Raw genomic sequence first — 14,059 nt, forward strand, 5'->3', positions numbered from 1 at the left:
GCACAATCCCAGGAAAAGAGAAAAAAAAATACATTTTAATGAACCATTTGTTTGTCAGATTTGGTTTGTAAAATAATAAATTGGAGCACGATAGCAGCACAGACTGCATGTGGGTAGATGATGATCTTCACAGGATGTCATGCCCATCCCAACACGAAACATGATATGTTTTTACTTTTTCCTGAAACAATGACCCGTTTCCTGTGGAAGTACTTCCCACCCATGTTAATGTCGCATCAGCACTAGACGCTATAGCTCTGTGACCACTCTTCACGTGGCGTTGCATCTGTAAGATAAAGATTTTAGACGCTCGTTTCACCCTCACTACATTCCTCTTTATTAGTAACAATTGGTCATAAACCTAATGAACGGATTTCATAGAGGATTGGTTTCTTGGTATGATTGATTTCCAGTGAGGAGATTAAAGTGCAGCCCAGCCAGCTGTCAGAGGAAGCAGATTCTGGGGCGAGGATGTTTGAGGAGCAGCCTCAGCTGGAGGAGAGCTTCACCATACATCTAGGTGCTTGAAGACTGTTGTGCTCAGACCTTTAATGCAGCTTGACAGTTAGTGATGCAGCAAACAGTTATTTTATTTGAATGGTTTTTGCATTTGCATTTCCTTTGCTCAGGAGCACAGCTGAAGACGATGCACAACCTGCGATTAGTCCGAGCCGATGTTCTGGATTTCTGCAAACACAGACGACACGGCAGCAGCGGAGCAAAGCTGCGGCGCCTACAGACTGCCCTTTCGCTCTACTCGTCCTCTCTCTGCGGACTGGTCCTACTGGTCGATAACAGGGTCAACTCCTACAGCGGCATCAAGAGAGGTCAGTGGATACACCCAAAATATCCCTAGGGTTATTTTAAGAGGGGTTTTGGGTAATGGTGACAACAACGTTGTAGTTCCGCCTAGGGCTGCACGATTAATTGCATATGCAATGAAACTGCGATGTGACAAAAGGAGATTTTCTTATCGCAAAGGCTGCGATTTGACTGGCAGCGAGTGGTTAGCACAATGCTAATATACATTGAAAGACCCATAGGGATGCTAATGCTAAATCGCCGAATAGATTCTTACAAATTACGAATTAGGAACGTGCCAAATTATTACATTTGGAGTCTAATAAAAAGTAAAAACTGCCATTAATCAAATAAGTACAGACAGATATTTTAGTAAAGCTAGAAAACTGTACTTCAGCTCCACCGAGTTTTGGCTAGCAGCTGTCAACGTAACTGAACTACGGAAGCTCTGCATGGACAAGACGCCAAAAACTAAACTCAAAAGACTTCAATAAATGGGACACACTTCTTTCCTGCAAATACATTTTCGCAGATGATGCTAATACAAATTCTCCTTCAAGGGATGTGCTCCTGGCTGCAAAGCTTCGCATCTCCAAATATAAGATGTTGTCTTTACTTGTGAGTGTTCATGTATGTGTACACAAATAAACTTGTTGATATATGTAGATACATAAACTTGTTTATATTCAGTACAAGTTACATAGATCTTTTTTTGCTTCCGTTAGTTGAAAAATGAGAAAAGCCCCTTGAGAAAATAATTGTGAATTAAATCGCATTTAGATTATTTTCCAAAATCGCTCAGCCCATGAATGAGTTTCCTCTGTCTCTGCAACGAAATCCATTCAGTTAGAAAAATGTGTTTAAACGGTGTAACTGTAAGCAGCCATTTTGCTTACTTTAATTTATCTTCTGATTCTTTTTCTGTCCTGTTTTGATCTCCAGACTTTGCGACCGTGGCAAAGGAGTGCACAGACTTCCATTTTTCTTGTTTGGAGAAGCAGCTGGAGGAGGTGCAACAGGTGTTGCTCTACGCTAGAGTCCAGCGCAGCAGCAAGCAGAAAGAGCAGTTTGGTTAGTGCGGTAACTCCAGTGTCCAGGTTAAACAGTGTAGCTGAATAAATGCACTAATCAGTATGCATTCGTACCTAATGATGAGAGGTGTAACGGTTCACGGAGGGGCGTTGAACCGTTTCGGTCCGGTCCAGTTGCGTATCGTTTCGGTTTATTTTTTCTGTTAAATAATGAATTTTTATTTTCATGATTTAAGTGCAGCGGATAAAAGTTCCTAGGCGAGTTTCCGCACAGACGCCGTATTGAGTGATGCACGATGGCTGCACGCGCCCCGTCTCGTTTAAAAATGTGATCTGCAAATTCTGATGAATGCCTCTGAGAGCGGATCAAACCAGCTGGCTGCTGCTGGAGCCTGTAGAGATGCTGAATGGAGCGTCGCGTCGCCCCTCCCTTCCCTCACACACAAACAATGTAAACAACCACGTCTGCTGAACTTTTCCCCCGGGACAAAGGAAGCTTGTCATTTAATACGAGTTATAAAGAAGAAACTGTGGGCGGTGAGTTTTTAAGACTCGCTGCAGAAACAAAAACACGCAGCATCACCAGTCAACACTTGCCTGTATGAGCTCGTAGCTGCACCAGTAACCTGTGAAACTATTAAAGCCATCATGCAGCAGCCTGCAGAGGTGTGACCAAGTCACTGCTTTGCAAGTCAACTCAGTCACAAGTCTTTCCAGTCAAGTCTCGAGTCAAGGCCAAGTTAAAGACAACCAAGTCCAAGTTGAGTCCAAAGTCAATGATCTGGAAGTCCAAGTCCTAAACTTTTAATTTTCAAGTCATAATCAGGTCACCTGTCCAACTTCAATTTAATGACAATGATAATAAATAAATTCCAGAAATAATTCTTAATTCTTAGCTTCATTTATTTGCTCAAACAGCAGGAAGTGCAACTGAAACTGATTACAAACAAAGCTTTGCTGCATTCAGCAGAACAAGATCAATCCCAGAACCAAGAATGGTTTGATTTTTGTCCACGTCGGGCCACTTTTGTGCTAAAATATCAAATATGCTCAAGTCATCATCGAGTCAACAGATACAAGTCGATTCAAGTTGTAAGTCATTGGCGTTCAAGTCCGAGTCAAGTCGTAAGTCTTTATAGATTGTATCAAGTCAAGTCAGAAGTCATTAAAATAGTGACTCGAGTCCAAGTCATGTGACTCGAGTCCACACCACTGGTGACGACACCTGGTTCTGCTCGCTGAGCCACTTCTGATATTAAATAAATAATAATAATAATAATATACGGAAAATTCATCGAAGCGAGCTCTTCAGAACAGAACGAGTACGACTTTAACGTAGCGGTGCAGCCCTATAAATGATCCTTCTGGCATGCTGTGTGGGCAGCAGAGTAGTAATCTGATGTGTGCATGTGACCTGCTCACTCACCAGGCTTCAGTCACACACAATACAGTTAGTTCTGTATTCTAATTTGATATAATTCTCTGTTTTATTGCTGGCAGAGGTGTGAGATGGCCTAGAGTTGCTTGTTTCTTTGCCTAAAATGACAAACAGCTCAGATTTGTTTTGTAGAGCATTAAAAGTATTACATTTTTCTTCTAAGCTGATGAAAAACGCAGCCCTTATCGTCATAACTGAAGTGCTTTAGTGTTTGATGTCCATTCAAATATTCCTAATATGCTTTTATATTTGTTCCTGCATTTTTACAGAGATTCAAAAGAACGGAGGTGACGATAAGAGCAAATCAGTGGAAAGAAATCCTTCAAATATTTTACCAGGTAATGGCTGCACACTTAACAGCAACAGGACACGAGCAAACTCGTTGACTTGTAGTCTTTTTGTGTTTGAATCTCGTACACACTGTTTTAATCCATGTTTTAAACTTCTTGTCCTTCAAGGTGAGTTTTATGTCTCACGGCACTCCAACCTGTCGGAGGTTCACGTTGTCTTCCACCTGTGTGTGGATGACAACGTCCGTTCTGGCAACATCACGGCCCGGGATCCTGCTATCATGGGTTTGAGAAACATCCTAAAGGTCTGCTGCACGCACGACGTCACCACGGTCACCGTCCCTCTGCTGCTGGTTCATGACATGTCAGAGGTACGAGTTACGGCGCGGTTCACGCTTCTAAAGGAACGTTTGAAAGAATAAATCAGAACAGTGGGAAGCTCCATGTGAATCTGTTCAAAGGTCGAGTGACTCCTTTACCTGTGGAGCAGGTACAGACAGCACACTGTTGGAGTTCGGCACGTTTGAGGCATTAAAAATGAAGGTTTGTTCCCTTTTCTGTAGCATTTCGGAGCTCATTCCTCTATTGTCCAAGCAGAAATGAGAACAGTTGGAGCTGTTGTAGCTCTGTGTGTGGGGGCCTTGAGGCAACGTTTAAGCTCAGATAATGAAATCCAAAAAGCTAAATACATCAGAACTCACTTTCTAGTGAAGTATTTTGGACGAGGGTTTGCTACAGGCAGCTGCTGTAGATTGGTGAGTAATGGTGCTTCTTACCGCCACGCTTCTGAGTGTCTAACCGCCGGCCGTTCCACGTCTGTGAGACGTTTAGGCCCAAGCTTGTTTCGGCGTTCGCCAACACAGCTGTGGTGTTTTAGGTGCTTCTGTCTCTGAGGCACACTAAATCAATAGGCTTCATGTCTTTCGACACATTTCTGAAATAGAGCAGCAGAGATATTTTTAGAAGCCACTGCTGCACGGTTTCGCCGTTGCTCGTCGTTCTGCTTGTAAAATGATGATTTTCTTGTTTTTCCTGCATGGCAGAAACCTCGGCTGCCTTTAGACAAGCTCCACTCGTCACCGCTGCCTGCTCCAGATTATCCTCCCCATTAGTCACATCTCAAGATCCATTGCTCAAGCCTGTTCAGTTTATCTCACGGACAGTTTGGTTAACACGATGTCGGCTTAACGCGAGCCTCATTAATACCACCCCCCACCCCGTCTTCAGTTCTTCAGTAGGAAAGGATGACTTGGGATCAGATCCACACATTTCCCTGAAATGAAATGGTGTGTGACTCAGTCTGTGTCGATCTGTGATCAAAGGCAGCAAGCAGACAGGACGAGTCTCTGAGGCTACTGTACGCTAGCCTGGAGCTAAAAACATTCAAACCTGAAGGAAGAGATGAGAGCAGGAAGTGGAAATGAGCAGCAACGCGTCTTCTTTTGTGAAACGCGTCAAACTCACGTGGGCGTCAAAGCGGAGACATTGGTTTGACCCATGTGCAGCGTTTCAGACGGGTCGGCCGAGGCTAGGGCTTTTTAGCACCCTGTATAAATGTTAGGAAACACATCCGGGTCCTTAAATGTTAAATTAACCATCAGGGCCTTATGAGGGTCTGCATTTGTGTGGCTCTTTTTGCAGCACTTTATGTTTTTACTCCATTCACACAGATCTCTTTATAGGTAGAGTAGATGTAACTAGGTAGGCAAGTAAAACAAATAACAGTATGAGAACAGTCCCTTCTCCATTACTCCTGACAGCCAGCCGTAAAAACCAAACCGGCTTCCTTGTTAGTGGAGGAAAATATAACGATAGTGTCTTATTCCACATCTGGGACTGATGAGCTTTCATTTCTTCTGTAAAGTACAATCAGCTCTCTTTACTTCTGGAGATCCCCGTCTTTTTTAACTGGTTGATTTCAGTTTGAACACAAAAACAACAACCGTGTGATTCCCTTTCCTCTGTCCCGACTGCAGGAGATGACCATACCGTGGTGCCTTAAGAGAGCCGAGCTTGTGTTTAAATGTGTCAAAGGTAAAGTTTTTCGTAGCTTTGCCTCTGGGAATGTTTTCAGGACTTTTCCTAGAGAGCAGAATTTTGTCCCTTTACGAGGGTTTTGACTCACGTTAGCTGGTAGCAGGTTATTTCCAGGCTGTTTGGTCAAACTTATGTCAGATTTGGAGAAAACAATTCAAATGTACAACTTTAAATAATAAATATCATTTATAATACGCTGTAGTATTTCAGAGGTATAATTAAAGTAAAAGTTTAAATTTGTTTCATTTCTAGGTTTTATGATGGAAATGGTCTCATGGGATGGAGGAATATCACGCACAGTCCAGTTTCTGGTGCCAAAGGTGAGATGAGGGTGCTATGGTCTTTGATTTATTATGAATCAGAGAGGTCACATGACCTCAGGTCCTGGCTCTGTAGTCACATGACCATTTGGAGCGGTCAGATCAGAAGTCCCTTCATGCTTACTGGCCGTATTTCTGTTCTGCGACTCAAAACTAACGATGAAACGTTGTTCTCTGGTTTCCTTTCAGGAATGCATTATGTGAATTCAACAGATCTTGAAGGCTAGTGTGTACATAGCATCACAAAAGGCACACCTGGCCTCCAGGTGCATAGCTTCTAAAGCAGGAAAGGGGAGTTGAATGTTTGTAAAGCTCACTTTAAACACACCAGATTAAAGCGCTTTGAGCTCATTTGCAGAGTATTTGTAGAGTTGTGATTATAGAAAGCAAACATGAGCGTGTTATAAGCAGAGGGATCATCAGTGAACCACTCGGGTAGATTTCACTTTCTAGGAACTCCAGATCTAATCGCGTTGAAGGTTTACATGCTGGAGAAGAAACATTCTGGTTGGTTTTTCATGTTTAAGCTCATTCAGAAGCTGCTGTTAGTGGCTCATGGCTGTTTTAGTTTGGGCTCTGCTAGATGCCATTTACCTGCAGCTTCTGCTATCTGTCAGCTAGGCAGGAGATCCTATAGGGGGAGCTCGTGTTGACAGGCTGAGACGAGAAGATGGGCGTCATCAAAAGAGCCCCCGACTGTAGCTGTCTGCTTCGTGCTCAGATATAATTCAGAACAGCAGCTACTGAAATGGCGTTGTTGTGTTACAGCTCAGAGATAGGACGTCTAAAGATAGGCTGTCTGTGTGCGCCTGGGTTTTTCTGTAAGATTACTTAACATTCCTGTTTGACGGGTGGCAACGCTAAGCGTGACAAGGTATGCGCCCTGTTCAAGTCACAGCTGCTGGGCCTCACGTCTTTTAGGATTCTGACTACCGTGCTTCGATGAAAAATTGGTCCTCGAGCCTGACAGACACACTTAGGCTTCACACAGACGGGCTGGAAAGGAAGTGCTCTTTCTGCGGTGTCAACTGTAACCACTCTGCACAAACCCTCTGCTTTTTCGCCTCTAATCCCGACTGGTTTTGTGTCTCTGTCTTCGTATTTCCAGAGTATCTCGGAGGAAATGTTCTACCAGCTGAGCAACATGCTGCCTCAGATCTTCCGCGTCTCCTCGACACTAACTCTCACTTCAAAGCACTGACGGGTGGAGACGTTAGCACTTTCCTCGACTCGTTTCGACAAACGGACGCATTTATGCTGGAAAAGAGGATTTTTGAAACTGCAGTTCAAAACGTTAACGCCATGCAGATTTTTGAGCAGCTAAGGTTGGGTGGTTAGTTAGGATGTAGTTTGTGGGCCTCTAATGAGCTTTGTTATTACTGAACCATTCTAGTTTATACAGAAATGTGTCACGCTGACAGAGGCTCACCAAAGCAGCTGCTGCAATTATCATCTGGAGTCTCCAGGGTGCGGTTCTGCTGGCAGCGTTTTATTTCATCAGCTCTAAATATTACCGGATGTTTTCCTTCTCAGAGCTCTAATCTGTGACTTTGCTCATGCTTCAGACACATCTTGACTCTACATTTAGTGTTGAGCATGTGAGGCGGGAACGCGGGGAGAACGTCTCCAAGCGTTCTGCAGCTATAGCCAGTTACAGTTGGACCAGTCGGGAGAGCCAGTGAATGTGACGTTACTGTGTATTTAGCGTAGTCGTCACTTAAATTCATACAGATTTATTTAATCTGCTCTTATAAAAAATAAAATTGCACATCCTGTAATTATTCTAGTCAGTTCATGAACTACTTTTGGTGCCGTACATTCAAACCATATGAGAGACTTAGCGGTTTAATCTCACGCACAATTGGCTACGTGGCGGGGGGGCGGGGCAGTCGTTAGAGAAATGACAACTACTCGGCTCTTCTGTTGCTACAGATGAAGTGTGTTGCCCCTCAGTTGAGGCTTTGTAGGTCGTTTTTTATACCGCAATGCAGAGGTTTAGCAGCGATTGCTCTTTTTGTATGTAAATGTAAATCCTCACTACTGTCCATCTGTGAAACAGTAGATGGCGCTGTTTCTGAAGGTGTGAGCCCAAACGCTGTTCCCTCCATGTTCAGTAGATATCCAGATGAAGGCTTCAGTCACTTTTCTTGTCTGTAAACTTGTCAGGCGTGATCACTGGATCCCAAAAGCATTTCTTGTTTAATTTTTTACATTTACGTTTTAATTAAAAAATCCACCGACGACAACTTGACTGTATGTCCTGATTAAAAGTCTTCAATCAATCAATCAATCAATCAATCAATCAATCAATCAATCAATCAATCAATCAAAGCTTTATTTATAAAGCGCCTTCCACAACCCTGTTGGGAAGCCCAAGGCGCTGAACATGGTACAAGAGAAAGTTAAATATGGTGGATAAATCGAAAATAAAAGCAATTCAAATTACAAAAAAGGTAAACCATTCTAGTAGAAGACAGATGGGTAACACAAGGGAGAGAGTGAACCAATGAAAACAGGGAAATCAACATAAAAGAGGGCCAAACTCAAACATGTTCAGGAAACGCCAAGCGGAGGAGGTGGGTTTTTAGGCGACTCTTAAAGGCTGGCAGAGATGGGGACAGCCTAACTGAGGGTGGCAACTGGTTCCAGAGTAACGGTGCTAGGACTGAGAAAGCCCGGTCCCCACGGGTACGACACCTAGAACGAGGGACAGCGAGCAGGCCTTGGTCAGAGGAGTGCAGAGCGCGTGATGTGGAATGTTTGTTCAGGAGTGTGGCTAGATAGGGGGGAGCACCACCCTGGAAGAAATGATAAACAAAGACGAGGAGTTTGAAGTGTGAACGATAGCAAACCGGAAGCCAGTGCAGGGAGGCCAGAACCGGACTGATGTGGTCCCGTTTCCTGGTCCCAGTCAGGAACCTGGCAGCGCTGTTCTGCACAACCTGTAGGCGACGCAGTGATGACTGACACAACCCTGCATATAGAGAGTTGCAGTAATCAAGCCTAGAAATTACAAAGGCATGCAGTACCCGCTCCAGGTGGGCTCTCGACAGCATAGGCTTGATTTTAGCAAGGCGTCTCAGGTGAAAGAAACTGGACCGGATCACAGAGTTGATGTGAGCCTCAAATTTAAGTCCAGCATCAATTTTCACCCCCAAACTGGTGACGACTGGTTTTGAGTATGGAGAAAGAGGGCCAAGATCAACATAACGACCCACATTCCTGCTGTTGGGATGAAAAACAATGAGCTCTGTCTTTCCCTCATTCAGCATAGAGATGGAATGACTTCGTTGGCTTTTCAGACATTTCACTCACACTCGGCATTTCAACATGGCAGGATCTTTTAATTTCAGCACTATGATGCACGTCTGCGGCGTTTGGTGTTGATGCTGACGAGTTATCCACTCTCCGTAGTCATGATCCGTGCCACTCACTGGGATTGAATTCCAACGAAACGCTCATTTAGCGTGTAACGTTTATCTGTGGTATAAAACTAATTAAAGGACAGATGGCCAGCTGAACTTTTTATCTTTATGCTGGAATTTATCAGCTTTTTTCCCCACACGCAGAGCTGTAGTATGACAGAGTGTTTGTCATCCCTAGAACTGGTCTCAGTGGCCTTGAGTGCAAAATCCAGCCAAGAGGATCTTATATTTCTGATACCGTACGTTCAGGGCTTGGATTTTGCTGTCAGATGTCAAAACACACGTTTGTAATAAGAAATCTTTATAAGATAAGGAATAAGGAACGCATTTGTGAGCCACTCAGCATAAAACCACAGAGATGAGAGAAGAAATATGACATACTGTATGTACTCTACAACAGAATGATCAGTAAGCACAAAGTCAGAAAAGTCACTATCTTTATTTGTCCCTAAATCAGACTCCGTGGACAATATTTTAATGCTGACAATGAGTGTGTGCAGATGTGTTCTTGTTCTACTCTGTTATTTGGATAGATTCAAATGTAAATACCACACACTTGGTTGTTTTATGTCAAACTCTCTTTTTGAGATATAGCTCTACTACTTTTTGTATTCACTGTGTTGCTTTACAGGAAATTCATTGCAATCAGTTCCTCTGACTTCCCAGAAAATTACCCGGGAGAAAATAAGCTGCTCACAGTTAGTCGTTTAAAAAAGAATCGTCTTTATAAGAATGACACAAAATCATTAGTGAACTTTTTAGGATAATACCATTAATGGCGTATTGTCTCTTTGATGCTAGTGTCAACTAACATTTTAGATTATAATAAATCAAAAACAGAAGTGTTCAAAGAAACAAGCAACAAGATTTAAATGGAGTTTTGTGGCTAAAAATCCAATAGTAAGATTTTTTTTATATTTTTATGCCAATAAGCAGTTAATTCAAACATGACTGTATAAATAAATACATATTTTTAGATCCATATATAACCTTTATTCTAACTTATCAGCTTTTAAGCGTCTCATACAGACCTGATAAAGTACAGAAGGGCTTGAGCCGTATAGGCTGTGTGTGTGTGTGTGTGTGTGTGTGTGTGTGTGTGTGTGTGTGTGTGTGTGTGTGTGTGTGTGTGTGTGTGTGTGTGTGTGTGTGTGTGTGTTTGTTGTGTTTTGGGCACACTGGATAAAAGACTCCTTGAATAAAACATTTATAAATGATGTTTGTAGCTGTTTTACGTCATCATGCGACCACCACTTCCGGTACAAGCCACGTTTGTACGCTTGACAAAATAAAAGCTTTGGAGACCTTTAAACATACATTCAAATAAATGAAGTTCTCATCTATGGTTGGTTTAGCCCGATATAATCTAATCATGTTGAGCTACTTGTCTCGGAATATTTGTTCCGTTCGGTGGAAACGTGTACTGGATTCTGATAACTTTATTGTGAATATTCTCACCGGAAGTCCTTGTGCCCTGACGCGAAGTCGACAGCTGTTTTCACAGCTGGGTAGTTGGCTCTTCTGAAGTTGAGCAACAGTGTGGAGCGTTGGGAACACGCACGTTACCGCATGGACGTTGGAGCTCCGCACGACTCAAGGTGAACATTAAAAACGAGAGTTTGCTTTTATTGGTTCTGTTTTGATTTGACGGCCTTTGTTTTCACGTAGCCGCTCGTGTTTCATTCAGGAGTACCGCGGTAGTTTCTAACTTTACCACTGCTTTGAAACTGCTCCCTTGCGACGATTCAAACCCGCAAGAAATTTTAAATCTGACCCCGACTTCGTCGTGAATCGCTGTAATCTTTTTCAACCGTGATTGACTTGAGGCGACGCTGAGATGTGTTGCGGTCCAGCCTGAGGCTGGAGGTGCGTAGCCGGGCTCCGGCAGCAGCAGCAGCTCGGTCCCGGTGGAAGTTTTTCCACAGCCCTGCGCTGACTGCAGCTCGGCCACCAGCTCCCTGGTGTGCTGCCAGGTGCCATAGTGGCTATAAATCTACCGCCTTACCGACCGGTGTAGGCTTTAACTGTCCGTACCGACACCGTCCGGTAGCTCACCGGGGACATTTGGCGCTGAACTCCGGTCCAAATGATGCGTTTGAGGACATCCTTCTCCTATAAACTACCTGCTAAAATATGAAATTCATCCTTCGATGGTTTTACATGATGTTGAGGGTCATCGTCTGCCTGTTATGACACAACAGTTATGCTATGCTCACACATTTCCACATTGTTCTGAGAAAAAAGTTAATTTTGAGCTTTATTGTTGTTTTGCACTGCATCTCAACTGATTAAAGGTGCAATAGGAAGCCCAAATCTTCGTCCTTTCCGGTCGGTGTGTGGATCCCTGGAAGAACAAAAAATATGAATGCAATGGGGTGAAATTTTCGAATCCGCTTTGCCTTAAGCCTGGAGCACACACAAGACAGATGTGCTGCGCCACGTCACGCTCGCGCCACCATTTTAAAAATAAGTCATTACAGTTACTGAGAGTGGTTACACGGGGAGCGCAATGCCACGTCCCAGAAACACCGGTCTGCGCGGGAGATAGGCGCCAGTTGGATTTAAAGCGCCGTGTCGCGGCTGTTTGCATCCCTCCATCATCTGCTGCTACTAAACTTAATTCTATTGCACAATACTCTGATCGTCTTCCAAAATCGCCTGCACTGATAGCTTAATTACTTATTCACCAGGATGCAGTCATGTCTTTTATTTGTTGGGTTATCTGAGTATTTCTCTTCCTATTGTATACTACTGTACACTATTTTTACTGTATATATCGTATATCTTATATCTGTTTCACCTGTTCCTTTGTCTCTCCGACTGCTTAGAGCGCGTACACGACAACAATTTCCCTCGGGATAAAGAACGTTGTTCTTATCTTATCTCGACAACATTGTGGAGTATTTTACCACAGACATTACGACACTGACGGCTCTACGGACGAACCCAACAGCCAAAACGTAGAGCTTATAAATGCTACTTGATTACAGTACTGATAACTTTAAAGTACTATTGATCTTACAATATTCTAACAAATAGCTTCTTACCCACTTTTATTGAATTAGAGTCTCATAAACACGACGGCAAGTCTGGTCACATATAAACAGAGTCACTTTCCACTTCCTGTTCAATTCCCGTGTGATGTTAGATTGAATTTTGCTGATTTTTCAGCTACTTTCCCTGTTTTTCTCCATGTCTGGTTTGATGACGTCTTTTTGGTGATGCACATTTGTAGTCCTGGACGTATTTTCACACAAAACCTAAAATAACGTTCCCCCCGATCGAAAACAAGCACTCCCGAGACCCCCCCGCTGCACAAAGACCCCTTTCCTTCTTCATGAATCACTTAAGTGCGCCATTCATTATTTTTCCATAACATGGACTGTTAAGCCCAGTTTGTCCTGGCAGTTTTTCTGCAGGATTTTCTAATTTAGGATGGATTTGAAGCTTCTTCTTCTCCTATATTTATCAGGCGTAACTATGTGCCTCTGACGATGCGTTTACATGTGATTTCCACTTGTGAAATTTTAGTGATTAACACAATCTGTCATTTGACCATGTTTTTCTGCGATCTGAGGCGCTTATTCCCCGTCAGTCACAGGTGTACTACATCTCTCTCCGTGCTTCTGGAGCGGTTTCTGCAGCCCGCTGTGGTGATCGGATGTTTCATAGCTTCTTCGCTCAGATTGTTGCTGCTTAGCCTGCTGGTTTGCTCTCTGATGGTCTAATGTGCCTCTAAGCCAAGCAGAAGATAATCACCCACAGTTGAGGACACCGAGCCACTTAGGCCGATTGACGGCTTTGCTGTTTTAATCAGTCGTAGGCCGTTTATCTCCACAGTTCTTCTGTCCGCTTCACGCGTACCCGACCTTCGATGACTCATACTCCTGCACATACGAGCGGGGAGATATTTTTCTGCCTGTTTCTGATGGAGCTACTTGTGCTTGAAGGTTTTTTGGTGCGGTTCCTTTAGAGCTCGGTGTCTTCTTGACAACATTGTGTGCTGCTGTCACAATGACGTGTAGCCACGAGCACTCAGAGGCATGCAGTCTGCACAACGGTTGTCTCTGGTGAGCGACGAGCAGGAGGCGTTCACGTCAGCGGGTAAGCATGGCTTCTGGTTTATTTTTAAAGCGCTTTCAGATTAAAAGTTTCATCTTTTTGGCTCTTCGGGTAACTTTGAGCTTCTGGGTTGGTTTCTACCACCTGTTGTGTGTGCAGCAGTTGTTGCTGTGTCATGATAAAATGGAACATATGCAGGCTTTTTGCTTTTGCGTCTGTAAGTTGGATGTGACCTTGTCTGAGTAAAATTGAACCTGTTGCCTTCGGGGTTTGTGTAATTTGAGCGGTTGCCTTTGTACTGACAGAATCCATTCTGCCTGTTTACTCCGTCTCTGTGTGTGGACTCCCATTCAGCGGAAGGTCATTTCTCAGGTCTGTGTGGCGTGTTTAGTGGTTATCTTAAGGCAAACACTCAAATCACTCCGATACCGCCCTCAGTGCTGAAGGGAATGCGTTTTCTAAATGCTAATCACTGTTAACACGGTGAGATCGTTTGCTGAAGCCGAAGCGGGCAGAGAGGAAAAGGTTAGGTGAGGAAAAATTGGCAGAGTTGGATTTATTTCCTTTATTAATGCTGTTTTATAAATGTGCACGTTTTTGTCCCAACCATCGATCAAATCAACACCTGGCTGCTTCACAGCGAGGGGAGAGCCGT

General features: G+C 43.6%; 1 protein-coding gene across 7 annotated transcripts in view; it reads left to right on the plus strand.

Moving 5' to 3' along the window:
- Positions 1-14,059, plus strand: part of LOC107389322 (chromosome sgr13 C12orf4 homolog) — a 55,673-nt gene that overhangs the window by 4,818 nt on the left and 36,796 nt on the right. Inside the window, exons 6-13 of one of the 7 annotated variants that reach the window (XM_054733478.2) lie at positions 414-520; positions 630-827; positions 1,744-1,872; positions 3,540-3,608; positions 3,729-3,931; positions 5,537-5,594; positions 5,850-5,917; positions 7,026-7,338. In XM_054733478.2, the coding sequence (XP_054589453.2) occupies positions 414-520; positions 630-827; positions 1,744-1,872; positions 3,540-3,608; positions 3,729-3,931; positions 5,537-5,594; positions 5,850-5,917; positions 7,026-7,118 (925 nt within the window). In that variant the 3' untranslated portion in view covers positions 7,119-7,338. Of the gene's footprint in view, positions 1-413; positions 521-629; positions 828-1,743; positions 1,873-3,539; positions 3,609-3,728; positions 4,104-5,536; positions 5,595-5,849; positions 5,918-7,025; positions 7,339-10,873; positions 10,941-13,257; positions 13,447-14,059 lie in introns of those variants that run through there. The other 6 variants (XR_008559602.2, XR_001573420.3, XM_054733474.2 and 3 more) reach the window with 6 other exon arrangements.

This window comes from Nothobranchius furzeri, chromosome 4 (assembly GCF_043380555.1).
Source record: "Nothobranchius furzeri strain GRZ-AD chromosome 4, NfurGRZ-RIMD1, whole genome shotgun sequence".
In the NCBI taxonomy this organism is placed as follows: Eukaryota; Metazoa; Chordata; class Actinopteri; order Cyprinodontiformes; family Nothobranchiidae; genus Nothobranchius; species Nothobranchius furzeri.